At 38.6% G+C, this 21,320-nt stretch overlaps 1 protein-coding gene across 1 annotated transcript in view; it reads left to right on the top strand.

Moving 5' to 3' along the window:
* The window catches only part of USP24 (ubiquitin specific peptidase 24), a 51,177-nt gene extending 30,423 nt beyond the window's left edge, over positions 1-20,754 (top strand). The window contains exons 40-66 of the mRNA XM_010288633.1: positions 928-1,072; positions 1,526-1,645; positions 1,898-2,023; positions 2,226-2,324; positions 2,537-2,619; positions 2,826-2,967; positions 3,378-3,497; positions 3,895-4,115; positions 5,164-5,288; positions 5,939-6,080; positions 6,447-6,597; positions 7,875-7,970; positions 8,617-8,720; positions 9,145-9,258; positions 10,031-10,127; positions 11,636-11,752; positions 12,392-12,484; positions 12,829-12,931; positions 14,100-14,221; positions 14,738-14,851; positions 15,125-15,190; positions 15,467-15,533; positions 17,370-17,448; positions 18,042-18,117; positions 19,228-19,314; positions 19,645-19,755; positions 19,926-20,754. Of these exons, the coding sequence (XP_010286935.1) occupies positions 928-1,072; positions 1,526-1,645; positions 1,898-2,023; positions 2,226-2,324; positions 2,537-2,619; positions 2,826-2,967; positions 3,378-3,497; positions 3,895-4,115; positions 5,164-5,288; positions 5,939-6,080; positions 6,447-6,597; positions 7,875-7,970; positions 8,617-8,720; positions 9,145-9,258; positions 10,031-10,127; positions 11,636-11,752; positions 12,392-12,484; positions 12,829-12,931; positions 14,100-14,221; positions 14,738-14,851; positions 15,125-15,190; positions 15,467-15,533; positions 17,370-17,448; positions 18,042-18,117; positions 19,228-19,314; positions 19,645-19,755; positions 19,926-19,988 (2,983 nt within the window). The 3' untranslated portion in view covers positions 19,989-20,754. The remainder of the gene's footprint in view (positions 1-927; positions 1,073-1,525; positions 1,646-1,897; positions 2,024-2,225; positions 2,325-2,536; positions 2,620-2,825; positions 2,968-3,377; positions 3,498-3,894; positions 4,116-5,163; positions 5,289-5,938; positions 6,081-6,446; positions 6,598-7,874; positions 7,971-8,616; positions 8,721-9,144; positions 9,259-10,030; positions 10,128-11,635; positions 11,753-12,391; positions 12,485-12,828; positions 12,932-14,099; positions 14,222-14,737; positions 14,852-15,124; positions 15,191-15,466; positions 15,534-17,369; positions 17,449-18,041; positions 18,118-19,227; positions 19,315-19,644; positions 19,756-19,925) is intronic.
* Positions 20,755-21,320: the final 566 nt, after the last annotated feature.

Consider the following 21,320-nt stretch of genomic DNA (forward strand, 5'->3'; position numbering starts at 1 on the left):
TTGTAAAAAGCTGATGCTGAGCAAGTCTACTTGCACCTGAGATAGCTGATAATAGCCCAGAATATATCAACTGGAGAAAAAAGAATGGGCTTTCTCTTTCCTGTCACGCCTGCCTTGTGTTATTGCCATACAATATCTGAAGGGGTGGGTAAATTAGCTGGTGTGGAGTTTTGTGCTGTTGCAGCTGGATTGCTTACTGGCCAGTTGGAGTTGGTTTGGGCATATCTGCACTGCCTTTCCACAAACCCTAAAGAAGGTTCCAGTGGAGCATTTAGCAACCCCTGAACTGAAGGGGACTTGCTACACCTTAGCGTTTTGCTCCAGCTTTGCTCCATTGCAGTTCATCTCTGACATGCTCTTTTGTTTGCTTAAAGTAAATAAAGCCTTTTCTTTGACTTTTAGAAGAAAGGGGTAGTGTGTTTGACCCACTGAAAAGAGCTAAGTAGAAGTGTTTTGTACTGGTCTAGAACAGTTTAGGTCTAAAGTCATATCCTGTAGCAAGTAAGTTATCTGGTCTAGCTCTTTCAAAGCTTGTCTCCCTGTAAATAAGTCATTATGTCTCCATCGGTGTTACAGCGATAGAGGATATCTGTCTGTCCTCAGATGTAGAAGCAATTCTCTGTCTTCTTTTTAGAGCACCTACTTTTCCTTACTACTGAACACATGCTAACAACGGGTGTCGCCATGTCAGTAAGGGAGGCTTATTTAAAGGAGTGTTCCTGGTGCTGCTCTTCTGATTTGGTTCTTCCTTGTTCCCCTTCCCCAAGAAAGAAAAAATAGTACTCTGCAGTCTCTCAGGAGTGTTTTATCATTTAAGGTGTTCCTTTTGAACATTAATTGTCCCTTGTTCTGAGTAATACAGCTTTCTGGAATTAGGAATAATTGAGTCATCCACAAAACAGATTGCAAATGTGGTTTTCTTTTTAGGTGCAGTACAGCAGATAGCCGATTAGCTGCTTATGAAGTGTTAGTGATGCTGGCTGATAGCTCACCCTCCAATCTCCAGCTTATTACAAAAGAGCTGCTTTCTATGCATCACCAGTGTGACCCTGCACTTACCAAGGAGTTTGATGTAAGCAAGAAGCCTTTTTTGATTTGTATTGGCATGGTTTGGAGTACTGTGTATGAGCTACTTAACTGCTCCGTTCATGAAATTTCCATGGTCTTCAATTTAAAATGACAAAAAGCAGATAAGACTAAATGCATGCACATTTGATCTTCCTCAGAAGCAAATACTCCAGTGATCTTTGTCAGTTATTATCTGGATAAGAAAGAAGTATTTCCTAAATACCACCAGTTTTATTTAGATACATTTTAGGCCATTTTTAGCAGTTTCGTGGAAAGTGTTAAATGTATAAATGACCAAATGTAGTTCTCTTGCAGTCTTTTATAATTTATGTTCCTGGTTTTACATTAAATTGCTCTTGACAGCTCATATAAAGCTGATTATAAAAGCTATAGCATGTTGCTGGAGTCTCATGCTTTTTATAACTTACGGGGACAAAAAATGTGTTTGTCATTCTAGTACCTTCCACCAGTGGATAGTCGCTCCATTTCAGGATTTGTGGGACTGAAGAATGGTGGTGCTACTTGTTACATGAATGCAGTCTTCCAGCAGCTGTATATGCAGCCTGGTCTCCCAGAGGTAATTGGTTCAACATCCAGTAAAATCCTCTTTTTGGAATTACCGTCACCTGAACTGCAAGTTCATCTTAGCACCATTTGTAAATGAATTGTTTAAAAATATAAAAATAAAACTGTATTTATGTGTGTGCACATAAATATATACACACAATAAATATATAAATTATAAGTTGTTGTGCTGTGTGTCATGACAACTTAGAGTAATAGTTTTTCCAGGAACCAATTTAATATAACCTTATTTATTTCCTTCCAGGCCTTGCTTTCCATTGATGATGATACAGACAATCCAGATGACAATGTGTTCTATCAAGTTCAATCTCTTTTTGGTCATTTGATGGAAAGCAAGCTACAGTATTATGTACCTGAGAACTTTTGGAAGGTATTACATTTCTTTGTTTAGAATATATAGCTTTCCTACTTAACAAGTAATTCAGCCTTTTCTCATTGCAGAATTTCTAGAGATAAGTAAGTTCTACTTCAAAAAGTCAAAACATGTAAAAATAACAAATTTATTTCAAAAAAATAACTTTTAGTGATACATGTATGTAGCAAGCACCTTTATATATTTATACTTTATATAGATTTTCAAGATGTGGAATAAGGAACTTTACGTTAGAGAGCAACAGGACGCTTATGAATTCTTCACCAGTCTTATAGATCAAATGGATGAGTACCTCAAGGTAAAAATCTCAGGGATTTCTTTTGTTGTTTATATGCATCTCCTTGGTACCTTTTCTGTCTTTCTCCTTTGCTCTTCAGAAAAGAAGGCAGAGCACCATTTGGCCTATTTTATAATCTACATAGTATTCAGAAGTTTCAAATTTATATTGATTTCTTGGTCTTTCACTCTGCAATATATCCAAACTGATGTCTAACTTTACACCTCCAACAGAAAATAGGAAGAGACCAAATATTTAAGAATACTTTTCAAGGTATCTTCTCTGATCAGAAGATCTGCAAGGACTGTCCTCACAGGTAATACCAAGTTACGTGCTCCCATAACTATTAAAATATGTAAGTCAAAATAGCACAAGAAAGTAGAGAAATTTGCTTTTGTGAGCATCACTGCTATTGGTAGCTATGGGGCAAGTGCAGTGTTCTTTCTTAAACACGTCTTGTTAATGCAAGTTGGATAGGTTCTATTCTGTCAATGCCTTGACTGTTTTTCTTCTTGAATTTAGGTATGAGCGCGAGGAAGCCTTCATGGCTCTTAACCTAGGTGTCACTTCATGTCAAAGTCTGGAAATATCATTGGATCAGTTCGTTAGAGGAGAAGTTCTGGAAGGAAGCAATGCATACTACTGTGAAAAGTGCAAAGAAAAGGTATTGGTTCTTAATGTATGCAAAAGAAGATTTGGCAGTAGCATAGGATTGTCTTAAGCGTTACATGGTCATAGAAGCCATGCTTAGATACTGCTTACTCTTTCTACATTGAAAACATAATCAAGAGGTTAAATCCATGCAGATAGCATTCTTCATTCCCTGCAACTCATATTGTGGACTGAACATTTAGAGGGATGACAGGATGGTAACGTGTTCTGTAACATACCAGCCCTCTGCACAAACACTGTAATAGCTCCAGTAGTACTCTATCTGTATGTATTATACTCATCCTGTGTCCTGTGGCTGTATTGTACATCAGTTCAAGATGGCTGGAATTGGGCATCTGTAAAAGAATACTATAGAATGCTTGAAGTATATAGACAGAGGTGATATTCTTTTTTCTTTTTAAGAGAACTACAGTGAAGCGCACGTGCATTAAGGTCTTACCTAGCCTGTTGGTGATTCACCTGATGAGATTCGGCTTTGACTGGGAGAGTGGACGTTCTATTAAATACGATGAACAAATAAGGGTAAGAAAACTTTTCTGTATGGTACCTCGCCTCCCACCACAACTCCTTCGTGGAGTGGACTCTCACTCTTCCTATTCATTCTTCCTTCTTTTCCCCATGTTTTGACACAGGGATTTTTGAGTGCATGGTACACTTACAACATGATCATGCTACAGAAAATAAATATTTTTCCTTAGAGCTTTCCTTGTCTGCAACATTTTCAGGGTCCTTTCAGAAAGCAAGAGCAAAAACTCTGTAAAGACATTTTATTAACTTGTGTGTCATGAGGATAAAAAATTTGAAGTACCATGTTTCCCTTTGGTGTTCCCAGTGTGGGAAGTATTAATACAATTCTCATAAAATTACACTAAGCATGTACGCAATATAGTCTCTCAGTTAATCTGAAATATTTCTTCAGTTTCCGTGGATGCTGAACATGGAACCTTACACTGTGTCAGGAATGGCTCGCCAGGACTCGTCCTCAGAAGTGGGGGACAATGGTAGAAACGCAGATCAAGGAGGCGGAGGCTCCCCAAGGAAGAAAGTTGCCCCTACAGAAAACTATGAGCTTGTTGGTGTGATTGTTCACAGTGGCCAGGCACATGCGGGGCACTACTACTCCTTTATAAAGGACAGGAGGTAATGGTCAAGAAGATTTGCGTGGTAGTGTTGGGAGCGGTCTAAAGACTACATGTTTTGGGAGGGTATAGTGACCATTCAGAGGTCTATTAGAAGCACTCTTCCCTTTCTTAACACCTAACATTGTGGGTGTTAAGACAATAACACAATAATATAGGACACCATGCTATAAAAGTAAAATATAAAGGAGTAGGGAAGTGATTGTGCCCCTGTACTCGGCACTGGTGAGGCCGCACCTTGAATACTGTGTTCAGTTTTGGGCCCCTCACTACAAGAAGGATGCTGAGGTGCTGGAGCGTGTCCAGAGAAGGGCAACGGAGCTGGTGAGGGGTCTGGAGCACAAGTCTTATGAGGAGCGGCTGAGGGAACTGGGGTTGTTTAGTCTGGAGAAGAGGAGGCTGAGAGGAGACCTTATCGCTCTCTACAACTACCTGAAAGGGGGTTGTGGCGACGAGGGTGTTGGCCTCTTCTCCCAAGTAACTAGCGATAGGACAAGAGGAAATGGCTTCAAGTTGCGCCAGGGGAGGTTTAGATTGGATATTAGGAAAAATTTCTTCACTGAGAGGGTGGTCAGGCATTGGAACAGGCTGCCCAGGGAGGTGGTGGAGTCGCCATCTCTGGAAGTGTTCAAGAAACGTGTGGATGTGGCGCTTCAGGACATGGTCTAGGGGACATGGTGGCGCTGGATTAATGGTTGGACTTGATGATCTTGAAGGTCCTTTCCAACCTAGTGTTTCTGTGATTTCTGTGAAAAGTCTCAGGAATTCTTATGTACATTGTATTGCAGTTTGAGGGCTTACTGTGACACTTAGTTGCAGGTCATGTGCTTCTTATATTTTTAATCAAGCATATTCTTTTAAAATGTAACTTTGACATTGATTGAACTAAGCTTTCTGTTTACTGTCAAAACAAATGTGAGTTCAGGGTTGTCATTTCTAGGGTACTTGGGTTGTACCTAGTCATTTCTAGGGTACTTGGGTTGGTTTGGTTTTTTACTAGACAATCAAGTAACTTTGCTTGTTCTTTTTCTGTTCTGTTTTGATCGCAGGGGATGTGGAAAAGGAAAGTGGTATAAATTTAATGACACTGTTGTCGAAGAATTTGATTTAACTGATGAGACCTTGGAATATGAATGTTTTGGTGGAGAGTATAGACCTAAAGTCTATGACCAATGTAAGCAGAAGTACAGATCGACTTACAGTAGCTTTATATTTCGTAGTGGTTCTCAGTAGAGGTAGAGCTCAGTCCATTATATCTACTTTGTGTAACTTGGTCTAATAATCCTTCAGAAGCAGTTTTTTCATAAAGTATTCTGTTTACTGAAGGACATAACAGCTTGTATGCAGCCTAATATTAATTGAGCCCTATTCGCTGTTGTTCAGCACTTTGTAGACTTTGTTGTTCTCCTCTTTGTAGCAGAGGAAATTCAAAATTAAAACAGCACATTGTTAAAATAGTTTAAAAAAAGAAAACCACAACACAAGACAGGCCTTATTTTAGGCTAATGGAAATGACTGTGCATAGAACATGGTATAGCATCATATAGTTAAACTTTTCAATGCTTTAAGGAATTAATTCTAAATACGTTTCCACCAATATTCCCTTGTTTGATAATTATCATATTTTTAAAATACATATTTTTTGAAAAAATAATTTAGAATTCAGGTTTTTGTTATTCGCTAACATAGACTGATATTTTGATCTGACAGATAACTTATATACACCGTGGCAGTATAATATTTGCACACCCAGTGTCAGTTCCCTATAGGAAAGAAGGTACTAAGCCTTCAAAATCCTTCATTGAATTCCTTTTCTCCCATTAGCTAACCCTTACCCTGATGTGCGTCGGCGCTACTGGAATGCCTATATGCTGTTTTACCAGAGAGTGTCTGATCAGAACTCTCCAGTCTTACCAAAGAAAAGTCGAGTGAGTGTTGTGCGTCAAGAAGCTGAGGACCTCTCATTGTAAGTTCCTCGTGTCTGTAAAGATTTCTCTGGTGTTGATGTCTAGACACTGTCTTCAGAACTGGGAAATGAATAATTCCTGATTGACAGAGGAGTATACTGACCCTTGCACTGGTTTTGTTTCTGTGTGGTGGAGGGGTAGGTTTTAAGCTGCTTATTGAATAGTCTTTTCTTGTTTTTGTAACTTCCTCTTCCATACTGCTGTCACTGTTGCAGTAAGAAGTTCAAGCTGACAGCCTCAGGAAGTATTTAGACTGTAATCTGAATTTGCCTTAAGATGATACTGGCTGTACTGGTATTCTAAAACCTGAACTGTAGATTTGTCATAGGATTTCATTATTCACCTTGAGCTTGTGTATATTTCAGATCTGCTCCATCTTCGCCAGAAATTTCACCCCAGTCATCACCTCGACCCCACAGGCCCAACAGTGACCGCCTCTCCATCTTGACTAAGCTGGTTCGAAAAGGAGAAAAAAAGGGACTCTTTGTAGAGAAAATGCCTGTGCGGATATATCAGGTAGAGCACTCTCAAAGCGGCAGCTAAATCCTACTTATAGGAAATTTAAACATGTAGTAAGAGGAACACAGTAACTTTGAAGGTGGCCTTGAAGTAGTTCCCTTCTTGAAAGCAAAGCTAGAAAATAATTCTGGATTCTGACAAAGTTCTTAACAAGCTGCTCAGTGGTACATTATTTTAAGTTTTGCTGTCCCTTCTGACAAAATTGACTCATTCTTTGCTTTGAAGAAACTACAGGCAAATTAGTCAAATATGAGATAATGGCAGCAGTCAGCATGAAAGCAGGGAGAGCTGAGAGCAGAGAAGGTGCTTCATTTGAAGTACGCTTGAGGAAGAATGGAGAAGATGGCAAATTACAGTTGTCCTCTAGTTTTTGAGTTCACAGGAGTGTAAAAAGGGAAAAAACAAACCAAAACCAACTTCAATTCTGTTCATGTCTGTTAGCTTATGTAATACTGAATATGTTCTCAAAGGGGAAAACAAGGATGTTGAACAAGGTGTGGTGGCATTGGGAGAGCAGTGGGTATTAGTTAACTGTCGTAAGAGGAAGGTCTCAGACTGCAGGCCAGCAGCTCTGGTCCATAGAGGAGAGGCTATAATCTTGCATATATATGGTCTTCTGAACACACACTGTGCTGCTGATGTGCACATGTGCAAGAGAGCCTGTATCACATACACTGTCAGAATAAGCTGTGCAGGCTACGTATGGCTCTCCACGTGGGCTGTATCAAGGCATTAATAGTCACTTGAGGTGTTCTTGTATCTGGGGTTCTATTATTACAATAAATAGAACTTGGCTCAAGTTTGAGAGTCTTTCAGTAAAATCTCACTTGGAAAAAGAGGGGCTTGGCATTTACGTTATTGTGGCTGCAGCTTGTAATTACAGCATGGCTCCTTGCTCTGTACGTGTAAATTTGTGAAGCAAGACTTCCAGGTTTCGAAGGTGTTCCCTTGGGTGTTTTTATTAAAAACAGCAAAGAATAGAACTTATCAACAACTTCTTCCTTTTTCTTTTCCCTTAATGGCCAAGTGATTAAGTCTGTCAGCTGTTGTCTTGTGTTTTGTAATACCCTTGGAAGAAAATCACTGGTTTATACAAATCTTCTAAGTCTCCTGTATGTATTTTCCCCTCTGCTGAAGCAGTGATTCAGAGTGTGAGCAGAATGGGTCTGACGCTGTTTTTTTAAACACCACACATACTGACATAAAAAAGGCAATTTTAGAGAAATGAACTTTGTCAACATTTTACATTTTTTTGCCTTCTTTCACTTTTATAGATGGTGAGGGATGAAAACTTGAAATTTATGAAAAACAGAGATGTATACAGTAGTGACTACTTCAGTTTTGTTCTGTCGTTGGCTTCACTGAATGCCGTAAGTACCTAGATTTCTGTCTTAAAGTACTAAAGATATGTTGGGCAGAAAGGGCCACAGAAGCTTTTTGGGTCACAACCAGGAAAAGTGAGAGGGAATGATTGGTGTGACTTTGCTTTTCCAGCTGAGCAATTCATTGTCTCCAGTAATTTTTCACGCTGGTAACATCTGTCTCAAAGCTGATTGCAGCCTCCTGTTCTAGTAGTGGGAGAAACATCATTATGCCATGGTAAAATTTATGAAATATTACACACATTTTTAATGATGCAAGCTGAGCTCTAGAGGGACAGAAATTCCTCTCTGTATGGAAGATCCAAAAGTTGGTATTAGTCACCTCAAAGTTGATAGACTTTCATTGGAAATACAGTTTACTAATTAAGTTTTTCTAAATGGAGTAATAAACCATCATTTACTACATTTCTTGAATCTGCAGATCTAGTGGGCCTTACAGCAGGTTTGTTCCTGTTTTAGCATATTTGTTAACTAGCGTAGTCAGCACTAGAGATTTTTTTTAGCACAGAAAAATGCTTTGTTTCATTTTTTCCAAATGAAATAAATTACTTGACTAGAACATGTTGATGTATTAAAGACAAAGCATATGTGCTGCAGGCATACTTCTGCTCTGAAGCAAATTTGTTTCTTTCAGACTAAGGTAAAGCATCCTTATTATCCATGCATGGCAAAGGTGAGCTTACAGCTGGCAGTCCAATTCCTCTTCCAAACCTATCTCCGAACCAAGAAGAAACTCAGGTAAGGCCTTGTTCTGAGTACTGTAACAGTATATTCTGAGGTTTTCATGCTTGTAATACCTACAGCACCTTGCAGGTAGCATAGACATTCACTGGAGTAACAATACATTTCTGCTTTGCATTGGAATGCCATTGGAAAGAAATCTGAGGGAGGACAGAGGGTCATGTATAACATGACAGTTTGCTGCCTCTCCTGGCTGTCCATTATTTCGGTGGTAGTGGTGTGAGCATGAAGAGGCTTTAATGGATTTAAAAACAGCAAATTGTTGTTAAATACTCCTCTAAGCGTTTTTGTCTTAAGCCATCTACTGTATGTTCAGTTAAAGTAAAACTTCTTTCTATTTGACAAACAACAAGAAACATGGCTTAGATTTTGGAGGTGTTTTTCTCTTTCATTACTGACAGTTGCCCCTGTTTTGTTAAAGGGCTGATACAGAAGAATGGATTGCCACCATAGATGCACTGCTCTCCAAAAGCATTGATGCTTGTCAGTGGTTAGTTGAGTATTTCGTCGGGCCAGAGGGCAGGGAGCTTGTAAAGTAAGTACTGGTAATTCTGTCTTAGGTGTTTTGTGTCTCGTGTATGGATAAAGCTTCTTAAAAACATGATCTGGCCTATACTGATGTATTCCCAAAGAGTTGACCCTGCACATTCTTTAAACAGACACTCTAGATAATCACTTTTTTTTTTCCCTAGTATTTTCTCTGATTGTACAGCTTTCTGAGTAATTCTGAAAACCTAATAAAATAGTGCAGTGTACATGGAGGAGGATGCAGATGTTTAATTCAGTGGAGTGCCTTGGAATGTGCTTAGGTTTATGTCTAGTCACTCCTGCAACTGATGGGAAAGGAGAATGTGATGAAAGTGTTTGGGGTAAGATAAGTTAAATACTTGCCTGACAAAGATCACAGATAAACTGGAAAGAATTTTTCTCGCCAAGCTCAAGATCAGCTAATAGGTGTTTTGAAAACACTTAAGACAAATTCTTGGAGAACTGACTCACTTGGAGAGATGTGTCAATGTGAAGAAAATTTTATCTTTGAAGTTGCATTGAAAGACATGATCCTGTGATAGCTTTTAGTTCTAGTTCTTTTGTTATTTGAATTAATAAATACAAAGTAATATTATAGGCCTTACTACTAGTGACAAGCAGGAGAGTAAGAAAATAAGTTATAACATCTCCACAGAAGTACAATGTAAAGTATCCGTACTGTAACCCTTTTTAAAATAATAAACACCACACATAATCGTAGTAACCGTGTGTACACGTTGATTCCAGTTCTCTTTGCAGCTTCACCTTTTATCTTCCAGGACTTTCCTCCTGGAATGCAGTGTAAGAGAGGTACGAGTTGCTGTAGCCACTATTCTTGAAAAAACCCTCGACAGTGCCTTGCTTTATCAGGAGAAGGTTAGTGTCTGCTTATCTCTACCTAATGGCTTTTGCTTGTGTTTGCAGACAATGCTGCGTGATTTGTACATGACAAGGTGAAAGGCTGTTATCTTCATCATGTTTGTAGCTCTTAATTTCTTGAACAGTTAAATGTTTGTCTGCTCCCTACCCTAGGAGGTAACACGCTGCTGTAATTCTCAGAATTTAAGTTCCAAGTGTTAGTTATAAACAATTCTGCTTGACTTCAGCTTGTCTTATAAATGGGCATCACATATTCTATTAAGAAAACACTGTTTCTAAACTATTAAGATTTATTCTCTTTTTCTGTAACTGAGACATTCCAGAAATCACCTTAATTTTTAACTGATTCTTCTTCCTCACTCAGAAGCCTATAGCAGTAGTAACTGAGCTATCTTGTTCTAGAGAGAGACCATAGCTATGGTTATTGTTCAAAAGTTTCCTTTTCTATTAGAAAATCTTGGCACTTCCTAAATGGAAGTGCAGCTTTGTTACATTTGACTGATCTTAATATTGTTAGAAAACCCAACAAGAGATTTGTGGAAAGGAGTCATTTGTAAAATGTATGAGACTCACTTATTTCCCTTGGGATACCTGAACCAAATAATCTGTATTAAGAGAACTCACACAGAAGTTTTATCTGTATTCTGGCATATTCCTGTAAGTTGTCAGTGGGACCTTGGACACTTTTAAATGTCCAAGTCTTGTTTAGTCTGAAATTTTCTTAACAGCAGATTTTAATATTTGATGCAATAGAATGTTTTTTCTATCCAGTTTCTGGGGTCTATCCTTTTAATTCAGTCATGGATGGAAGGCACTACACTTGTATAGGCTTCTGTTCAGAAAGTTTGTCTTATTTAGAGCTTTTAGGAAAGATTGCTATGAGGTCCTACAAGCCGAGTAGTGCAGTAGTGAGGAGAGGACCATTTACAATACAGTTTGATATATCAGTTTTTGGTTACTTCCTCTTGGCTGTTAATTGCTATCTGTTAACTGAGGTGTAATTAATTATATACCAGTGTATTTATACCCTTAGTGTGCTTTGCAAACTAAATGCTAACATTGCTTTTTGCATAGTTGAGTGTGATCGTATGCTAACGTAAGACTAGTTTAACTAAACTTAGTTTACTTCTAATCTGATTTGTTTTGCATTACTGTAATGACTGCTGCATTACTGTGATGATATTTGAACACTAGTTCACTCTGAGGAGTAATTTGAATTGCTTTAAAAATACTGCAAACTTATGTAACTGCTGAGTTCCACCTCTTTAAGCAAGTTACCTACATGCCAATGCTTTCATTACTTTCCTGTTTAATATATGGAGCATTCATTCAGAAGAACTAAAAATGGAAAGGCTGCAATCCTTTGTTAGCTGTTCATATTCATCACAGCAAGTGTATCTGACCATACTTGGATTTTGTTAACCATACCTTAACTCTGATATGTATCACTTGTTTTTTAAGCAGTAGGTGACTGTTTGAAAATGATTATTAATTTGAATTTACAGTTAAAAAGTCTACATCAGTTATTGGAGGTGCTACTTGCTCTACTGGATAAAGATGTACCTGAAAACTGTAAAAACTGTGCTCAGTACTTTTTGCTATTCAACAACTTTGTACAGAAGGTAAGAAACCATTATTTTTTTCATGTTATTTTAATTTTGCAGGGCAATAGTAAAACAGCTAGTCATCCATATGCATAGGAGGTTTAAACAGCACAGTGAAACTCTTCCAGAACTTCTATTAGAGTATTCCTTTTTTTTTTTCCTATTTTCGAAAAGTAAATGGCTTTGAACACTGGATTGGGATCAACTTGCACAAAAATGTATAGGCAAAGTATACCTATTGAAGATGTCATTTCCAAGGTCTGTATGTTGGGTTTCTGGTTGGGGGGGGCTGGTTTTGGCTGTTCTTTAAAAAAAAAAAATTAAAAAAAAAAAGATTAAAAAAATCAGTGGTCAGGACTTTTGTCTTAATAGGAAACAGAATAACTGACTGGACTGCGCTGTTCACCCCAGGATGGTTTCTCTCTATTCCCCTATTGTTTTGTTTTGTATATGACACTTGCTTTGCCTATGCTGATTCTGGTCTGGTTTATATACTGTATATAATAAGACAGGTTTTAGAGATGTAGCTTATTGATATGTATGACTTCCAGTGTAGGAAATGCAGTGTTTAGCATTTAGCAACATTTTACTTTTGTTGCTTAGAGCATTAATTGTTTACCCACACAGGAATGTAACTTTTCATTGTTGTCTAAACAGCAGGGTATAAGGGCTAGCAGTCTTCTTCTCAGACACTCTGCTCTGAGGCACATGATCAACTTTCTCCTTGGTCCCAACCGGCAAAGTAATCAGGTAGAGCTTACATAGCATGTGTTTTTGTGCTGTAGTTTGTCCATCCCTGTGTTTTTACAATGTTTAAATTATGGAAAAATACTTCTCATGTGGTCGAATGGACTACTCCCTCGATTATTCCGTAAACTTCATGCAAGCCTTAGTCTACCTGTGTGCAGTTAACATGAAAATAGCTCTGTTGGCAGAGGTGAGTGTCATGCTTCTGCTAATTGCAAAATTTTCACCAACTTCAAAGTATTAGAACACAGTGGTGGACTGTTAAGGACATTGCTTTGTTGTGACTTAGCAGAAGTTGACTAAATCAACCAATCAAAAGTTAATTAAATCTCTTTTGGCTCAAGCAGAATCGCAGGTGGAGTTCGGCACAAGCACGTGAGTTTGGGTATCTTCACAATACTGTAGCACTACTTGTTTTGCACTCTGACGTCTCCTCACAAAGAAACGTTGGTAAGAATTGCATTTTTACATTTCAGTGGCTTTGCATTTCAGTTGCTTTGGCTGGGAGTAACTTAATATCAGTGAGGAGAAATACAATCACTTTGAATTTAAGGCAGTAATTATTAGCATACGTTTGATTACTCTTTGTTTTGCTGTAAATGTACTGAGAAGCTGTGGCAAACAAATAGTATTGCAGGCACGCAGGGGAGAGGGTGTGTGGGAATCTTGATGTTAACATTATTATGCCTTCCACCATCACCCATATGCCTAAAAGGTCTTTCCTCATGTGAGTAAATCAAGCTGTGTCATTGTTGGCTGGGAGAGATTTGCAGCCTAACAGGCTGTATTTTGCTTGGAGTTCTTATACTTTTTGCTAAGCCAAAGGGGAGTATTTAGATAGAGCTACTTAATAACAAGCGATGAAATACTCTCCTAGATATTTCTTACAAGAGACCGAGATATCCAGTGGGGGGTAACAGGTACAAGTTACTCCTGGGGAGATTTCGATTGGACACAAGAGGAAAATTTTTCACAGCGAGAACAATCAGCCATTGGAATAATCTCCTCAGGGAAGTGCTGGATTCCGCAACATTGGACAATTAAGACTTGGCTGGACAGGGTGCTGGGCCATCTTGTCTAGACAGTGCTTTTGCCATGAAAGGTTGGACCAGATGATCCTTGAGGTCCCTTCCAACCTGGTTTCTGTGATTCTATGAAATAAAGATGATAAAGGAATGAGCTGAGATCTTAATTTTTAAATTCCTACTTCAGGAAACTTATCTTTAGAGAGAAATCAAGTTATTCTTTAAAAGAGTTAAAAGTTTCTGGAGCTGGAGGCAGTCGAAAAAAAAACATAAAATAGAAGAAGGATGATAAACGTTCTGAATGTGATGAATGTGCAACAGTGATTGGGAATGAAACTAAAGCTCAAAGTACTGATAGTAAATACAAACATTTTGCTTTGGCCTTCTTGTAGTTCATTTCCCTATATTGTCACCAATGTAAATGACACTTCAGTGTGCAAGAGATACTGTTACTTGGAGTGGTACCATTCGAGCTATAAGCTAGTTGAGATGAATGTCATTAGAGATGGCATGGTACCAAATGAGTAGCAGTGTCTTCAGGGTGTGTAGAACAATCTGATTTATTAGTGGATTGGTTTTGTTTGCTGTTACAGCTCCTGGTCTCTTTAAGCAGCGTCCACCTCTAAGCATCACTGCTTCAGGTCCGCTTTTGACGCTCCATGAAGAAATAGAAGCTTTGTTATTCCTGTCTGAGGGAAAACCTTACTTAATGGAGGTATCTGTTCTAAATTCTGCCCTGCTTGAACCTAAAAGCTGATCTGATGTTACTTCTTTAAAGTATCCTTACCTGAAAAACACTGAATATTAAAAAGTAGCTAGCTGGGGAGTATGTGGTGGTTATTTTGAGCCTAAACAAGAAGTCATCTTTGGTTTCTTCTTGACACCTTCTTACTTTCCTGTATATCTCTAAGCTTAGGGGTCTGGTTAGAAAGTTTACAAAGTTAGCAAAGACAGGTGAACACATTTTGCAAGTGCACATGCCGTCAGTTACCATATGTCATCTGGAGGTGCTAACTTGAATTGCTCTGACTTAATGGGACCAGACCCTTGGAGATGGACAGCAGGAGTTGAATGGAGTGCTTTGAGGCAAGGGGTTCATCTCACTGGGCCATGTTGGGAGAAAAAAAATGGCATCCTTCCTGGAAAAGACTAACATTCTATAATAAATTTAATCCATCTCTTAGAAATAATTATATGGCTGTGTCTGAAATTGTTTGCACCTTTCCGTTAGGTGATGTACGCATTACGAGAGCTAACTGGATCTCTGTCGGTTCTCATTGAGATGGTGGTGTATTGCTGCTATTGTAATGAGCACTTTTCCTTTACTGTGCTACACTTCATCAAGGTATGAAGATAATCAAGATAAGCTTTTTGCATAAGTGTTTCTTCTAGGCTTTGGTCATACTGTGTCTTATGCATTATGACACTGGGATCTGCAGAACAATCAGTACAGTTCATTGGATTTGGGGGATGGGCGTTGGTGGGTTTGGAGTGGGGTTTTTTTAAGCTTTTACTGTTGAAAACAATGACTTTTCAAAAATCTGTAAAGCTGTCTTGTAATTCTTTGCATCATCAGCATATTTTACTATGTAAGTAACTTTATATTTCTTACATGCAGACTCAGCTGGAAACTGCTCCACCTCATGAACTGAAAAACATATTCCAGTTACTCCATGAGATACTGGTAGGTAAAGGGTAAAGGCTTGTACAGGATAGATTTTGTATCCATGCATAACGAAACAAGTCAAGACTGCATTGGTAATTTCAACATCCACATATCTTTTAATCCTTCAGTTTGAAGGTTTCGTTACTTTTTAAATTGCTGTCTTGATAATCTGGTGCTATAGGAAACCTCACAAGCCTTACTTGTTTTTCATGTTCAAGTGGTTAAAACCATTTTGTAGAATAGATACAGGTATCACACACAACTTACTTTATTAATATATTTCTTTCCTAACAGGTTATTGAAGACCCATTACAAGTAGAGCGCATCAAATTTGCCTTTGAAACTGAAAATGGATTAATAGGCAAGTAAGCCAGTGGATGAACACTCTTGTCTCCTACTGACCCTTATGTTGATGATGGTTCATATCATCTCTTAGTTTCTAATCTAGTACCTTGGATTAACATAACAGAGTAGCTCCATGAATACTGTAACCTTAAAAATTAACATATATCTCTTATCTCAAGAAATTGACAATCTTTTTGTTTTGTCGGCATCCTAATTACCATAAAAAGAAACTCTTTCAACATGGAAGGATGGTAATACCATTAACTGCAGGATAGCCTCATAATCTGACAGTTGGCTCCCATTTGTTGCTGCTCATATAAAGTGTTGTCTCTGCATTTGGTACAAATACTTTAGTAAAGTGAAGTTACTAAAGCATTCAAAAGCAACGGAAGAGCCCCAGAAGCAATGAAAGCTTACTTCCTATGAATCAGGAGAAGATGCTTTGTGTGCAAGCGGAATGTGGAGTAGCGACATGGTGCTCAAAGAGCACCTCTGATCAGTTAGTGCAGTGTGGTCGTCTCTTTCAGAGCTGTTTGGATGAGGAGCTGCTTCAGATTGTGGCTTTCACCTTAAGTTGGTTTTGGATTCTGTTTTAGTGAGAAGGAATATTTAGCTTTGTTCTTTACTTCTCTCTTATACTTCAGTGCGCTTCTGTTTAGTAGTTTCCATGTATGACTGATAGAAGAGAAGATAATGTGCAGCACTGTAAGAGAATAGTGAAGTGGTTATTTTATTTCTGCGTAAATTGGTCCCATTTGGACCAATTCTGTTCTGTAACTTGAGCAATACATGACCTTTTTTCCTCTACAGAGGAGAGGTGCAATTACTCAGTTGGATTTTTATGTTGAAGGCTTTTTGTGTAACGTTATTAAATCATATGTATTTTGCAAGAACTGCTGAGAGTTTTGCGAGTGAAAGTTGTAGTTTTTCCTTGGAGCTTCCTTGCAACAGCACTGAACAGCATCCAGTCTCAACTGCATGTGGACTGTGACCTATCAGTCACATTGGCTAGTTTTACTCCAAGAAAGGAAATCAGCAAAAAATAGTTTTCTGTGGTCCTCAAGAGGGTGTTTGTGCATAACTTTCAGTACACCAGTTCTGTAATTTTAGTTATCTGTTGTGCTTTCACACAGCAAATAGAAAAACTGGCGATTTGCAGTTTCCTTGCAATTGTTTGCCTACTTTAAAAGTTTCACTACAGTGTCCTTTGCTGACTGACGGACAGAGCAACTTGTGAGTAACAAATCTCATCGTGGCAGCTCCATGGAAATCTTTGTGCTTCTACTCAGTCAAAGAATTTTGTTAGAAGATGTGGGAATTCACATTATAGAAAAATTCCTGGTAGGAATGGCCTGGGGTTTTTCCCCAGTCTTCCATAGAAGAGATTTATGGCTGTTGAATTTTGCTATGCTTGTTTGTGTGAAGGTTTCAACATTCTTCTCACCTTGCAAGTTTTGATCTAGGTGGAAGCCGGTGATCTGGTCCGTTTATGGGGGTTTCAGACATCTTTTTCCCCTTCAGATAGATGTAACCCTAGTGATTATCTAACATAGACTGGATTATAAGGGTAGAATAACTGCATTAGGAGAGGAATGTTTAAAATTCAGGTACCACGTTTGAAAGAATTACTGCATTTTCACTTTGATCTATTTTTAATCCAATAAAGTTGTGGAAATACTCAAAACTGCCAGCAATACAACAGTGTGTTTAACACAAATATTCATCCTAACATCTGTAGAAATAACTTCCACCTAAGTTAAATTTTTAGCTTCATCTTTGTTATGTTTTCAGACTGGCTGGTGCACAGAAAACTGAACTGTGCTTTTTTTAATCCACGTGTTTCTCCCCACAGCCTTGATGCACCACAGCAACCATGTGGACAGCAGCCGTTGTTACCAGTGTGTCAAGTTCCTTGTTACTTTGGCTCAGAAGTGAGTAATATGGACTTCAGTTAAGGCTGCTGCTCTTTCTACTTTGATCGGCTTTATCTTTTGTTACTTTAACTTTTGTTATCGCTATAAGTGGTGCTCAAAGGTCTTGATAGTACATGTGTCAGTATGAAGTGAAATCTTTACTGATCAGTACCTGAGATGGATTTCTCATTATAACAACTGATAACTGCTGTTTATAAAGGCAAAGGTCAGCTACGTTCTGTAGAGCAGGAGCCTAGGAGTAAGACCAAGATAAACATAAGGGAACTGTCACAGATTTTTGAAATATTGTGATTCCTAAATTGTCTTTGTTTGGAACTTGGCATATGTCCCGATAAAGCATAGCTCTGAAATACATGAATCTGTGTAGTAGACTACTTCAGGTAAACTTTACTAGGCATTATTGCTCTTGCTAATTCAGTTAATAACAGGGCTGTACAGTTTAGGTCAGATTTTGCAATGATAACAGTGTGTACAGGGGCAGCAGCACAAAGAGAGAGAAGTCTTCGGATTTTTTTTTGTTGTTTTTTTTTGTTTTTAGTTTGCCAGAATTCATTCGTTCGTGACTAATGAATATAATTTCAATTTCGAAGGTGCCCTACTGCAAAAGATTACTTCAAGGAGAATTCCCACCACTGGAGTTGGGCTGTGCAGTGGCTACAGAAAAAGGTAGTTTGGCCGTAACTCTACGGAAAGACTGCCACTTTGTTTACAGTGAGAGTTATGAAATCTCCATCCTCTGTACGGCTCTTTGAGATGACTCTTAAGACAAAATACAAGCTACTTCATTTTTTACAAGGACAGTTTGGATGCAGCTAAATCTGATGCATGCAAGGATGTCAGTAGGCCCTCACATGTTTCAGGCATAGATGTGTATACAGTGAGTACAACCAAGTGCAAATGGTCATGATTATCATTCCTTGCTGTGTGAGAAGCTTTCAGTGATGCTGTATTCACATTAGGAGGTGAAAACGTTTTTTAAAAAAGTTTTCCTTTGCCTGTGTTGATGTGAGAGAATGCGTAAATGAGTGGGTTCCTTACAGAATCTTTGCAGCTTTGCACAAAACATAGCTGCTTGACAGATGCAGCTTTTTCCCCTGACACATGTAGTTTTTGTTCCTCCCTCTAAAGTTAACATAGGTTGGCCAACGTGTCTCTAAAAGGACACTTTGGAAACTTAAAGCTCAGCAGAATTGGCCCAGGTTTGCCTACAGTCAAGCAGGGCCATGCTTGGTGTCACAGCACTGCATGTACAACACGGTAGTATCTCAGCTCTAGGCTGCTTTTATGTCCTGACAGCTGCTGCCAGGCAGATGTCAGATGCATAAACTAGTACTGGAAGCAGAATTAGTCGGATGCTTGCAGTACAGCTGGCACAACTTGTTGCCACTCTTCTCTTGATGCAAGCGAACTGACAGATATGGATAGTCCGACTGTACCCATTTTTACTTTGTACTGACTCATCTAAAAGCTGAACCCACCACTCTCCAGCTGGCTTCTAGTAACTTGCATGCATGTACGGTTACCAAATAAAGGGACTTGGTTGCTAGTTTTCAGCTGAGGGACAGTAGTCTGTCTTGACTGTTCTGGCTGCATTAAAAGTGAATGCTTATCTATGCCCCAGATCTCCAGCTCATCGCCAAAGGATTCAGGAAGCTTGTTCCAGACTTGTTAGTTCACCTTCCATCATAAGTAAATGAGGCTTTACACGTGTAAAACTTGTATGGCAATTTTATAAAACTCATGGCAATTTTATGGCTTTCTTGGCTCTTTGTGCAGATGTCTGAACATTATTGGGCTCCACAGAGTAACGTATCCAATGAAACATCAACTGCAAAAACTTTCCAGCGCACTATTTCAGCACAGGTATGTGTCACAGTCTTGGGAGACAATGTTGAACTTGTATTATTTCCTTTTTTGCTTTTCAGTTAGTCTTTGGTTTTGGCAACTTGCATATTCCAGTACACTTAAGACCATTCTTCCTTTAGAAGCCCAGCCCCTGTGGTTATTCCCGAAAAAACTAACCCTTAAATTATATTAGTCAATACCTCACAATTACCTGTGGTGACTCAACTATCTTGCTACAGCAGCTATATTGTTTCAGAATTCACTTTAAAAAAAAAAAAAAAAATTATGATTATGAGATGAAGGTATCGCTATGGCCCCTGACACTCTCTTGGACTGTTCCCAACTCAGGACACACTGGCCTATGCCACAGCCTTGCTGAATGAGAAAGACCAATCTGGAAGCAGTAATGGGTCAGAAAGTAGCCCAGCCAACGAGAACGGAGAGAGACATCTGCAGCAGGTAACAATAAAATAAGGGCATGTTTATCTTCTGTTGCGTTGCCCTGTTAGACAGCTTGTTCCTGGGACCCAGGTCAGAACCATCACTGAAGTAGTAGAGACTGTAATTGTGTGCCTTAGAAAAATAACGTGCCGTATCTTTCTCTTCCCATCCCTTGTGTGTATTGAAAGGGCTCAGAGTCTCCTATGATGATTGGTGAGCCTAAAAGTGACCTTGATGATGTTGACCCATAGAGGATACCTATGAACGCAAGAACAGATCAACTCAAACATTTAATGCCTGGTACCTACTGAAACTGGAGTCCCATTGCTTACGCCATTGGAAGAGTCTGGAAGAGAAGTGGCTTAATAGGATCAGAGCCAATGCCGGAGGAGGTTGTTTCCCTGAAAGCTAAAAGCATTTTTTAGCCACGAAGGGTCAGATCAATAAAAGCTCTAGAAAACTGCATCTTCACTTGCAGTAGCTTATGACAGTCCAGACACCGAGAACAGTTTGTCAAGAAGATTTTATCAAATACACAAACGATAGTGGTTGAATTTTTATGTGAACATTAAATGAGTGAATGTAAAACTGTTGCTTTTCTGTGATGCTGCAAAAAAATTCTTTTGGTTTTTATACAGGAAAAGAGACTGCCCTTATGTATGGAGGGCAAATTTTTAATCTTTCTGATATTATTGAATAGGAATATTCAAATTTCTGTAAAGATGTGTGATGACTTACATTTCATTGTAAAATATTAGTTAAAGAATGGGTTTACATAAGGACTTCTGTATTTAATATGTCTCCCTGCTAATTTGTAAAGCTCTTTATAAGAAGGATCAGCAAGATTGCTCTGTAAGGAGAGTGATTCCTTACAGAATAGTTTGGTCAACGAGCTCTGGAATGGGTCATCTTTTCTGGTACCCTTCCAAAAACCACAGACAACTGGGAAGGGCAATAAAAGAAAAGCTTTGTTCTCTAGGTATGCAGGTGTTCATTATTAAAGTATGTTGGTGGATTTAAAAAAAAAATTAATGAGTAGTTTAAAAGGAAAAAAGCACTTTAAGATGGAATTCTGTTGCAGTTTTACTCATTAAATTTTTTAACTTTTGGAGACATATTGAATAAAATGTAGTCTCAATCATGTGATCTGCAATCACTTGCTTATGCTTTGAAATTACTGAGAAAGTGGGTATTGGTTGTATATGATGAATAATTCTTTCAGTGAGCTGGGGACACTGTTGTGCAGATTTTATAGCAATTCTAACACGGGAAAAGAATGACTTGGCTTGCTTTGTATTTTCACTTGACCAGGCAACATTTAAAATATCACAGCTCTTGATTTGCTCTTAAACAACTGGGAACCAGTTGGGATGATTTGAGCACCGTTTTGTTTTCCGTGTCAAGTGCAGTTCAGTGATTTCTGGCTCTGGATAACTAGCTTCTTTTGTGCCAATTCTTCATCTTTTGTACATTTTACGTTTGTCACATTTTCTGCGCTGCTTTTTGCCTTTATTTATGGATTCTGCCTTACTTTAAAGAATTATATAAACAAACATGCACAGAAATGGGGGACATCTTAAGGA

This window comes from Phaethon lepturus, unplaced genomic scaffold, assembly GCF_000687285.1.
Source record: "Phaethon lepturus isolate BGI_N335 unplaced genomic scaffold, ASM68728v1 scaffold15896, whole genome shotgun sequence".
Lineage (NCBI taxonomy): Eukaryota > Metazoa > Chordata > Aves > Phaethontiformes > Phaethontidae > Phaethon > Phaethon lepturus.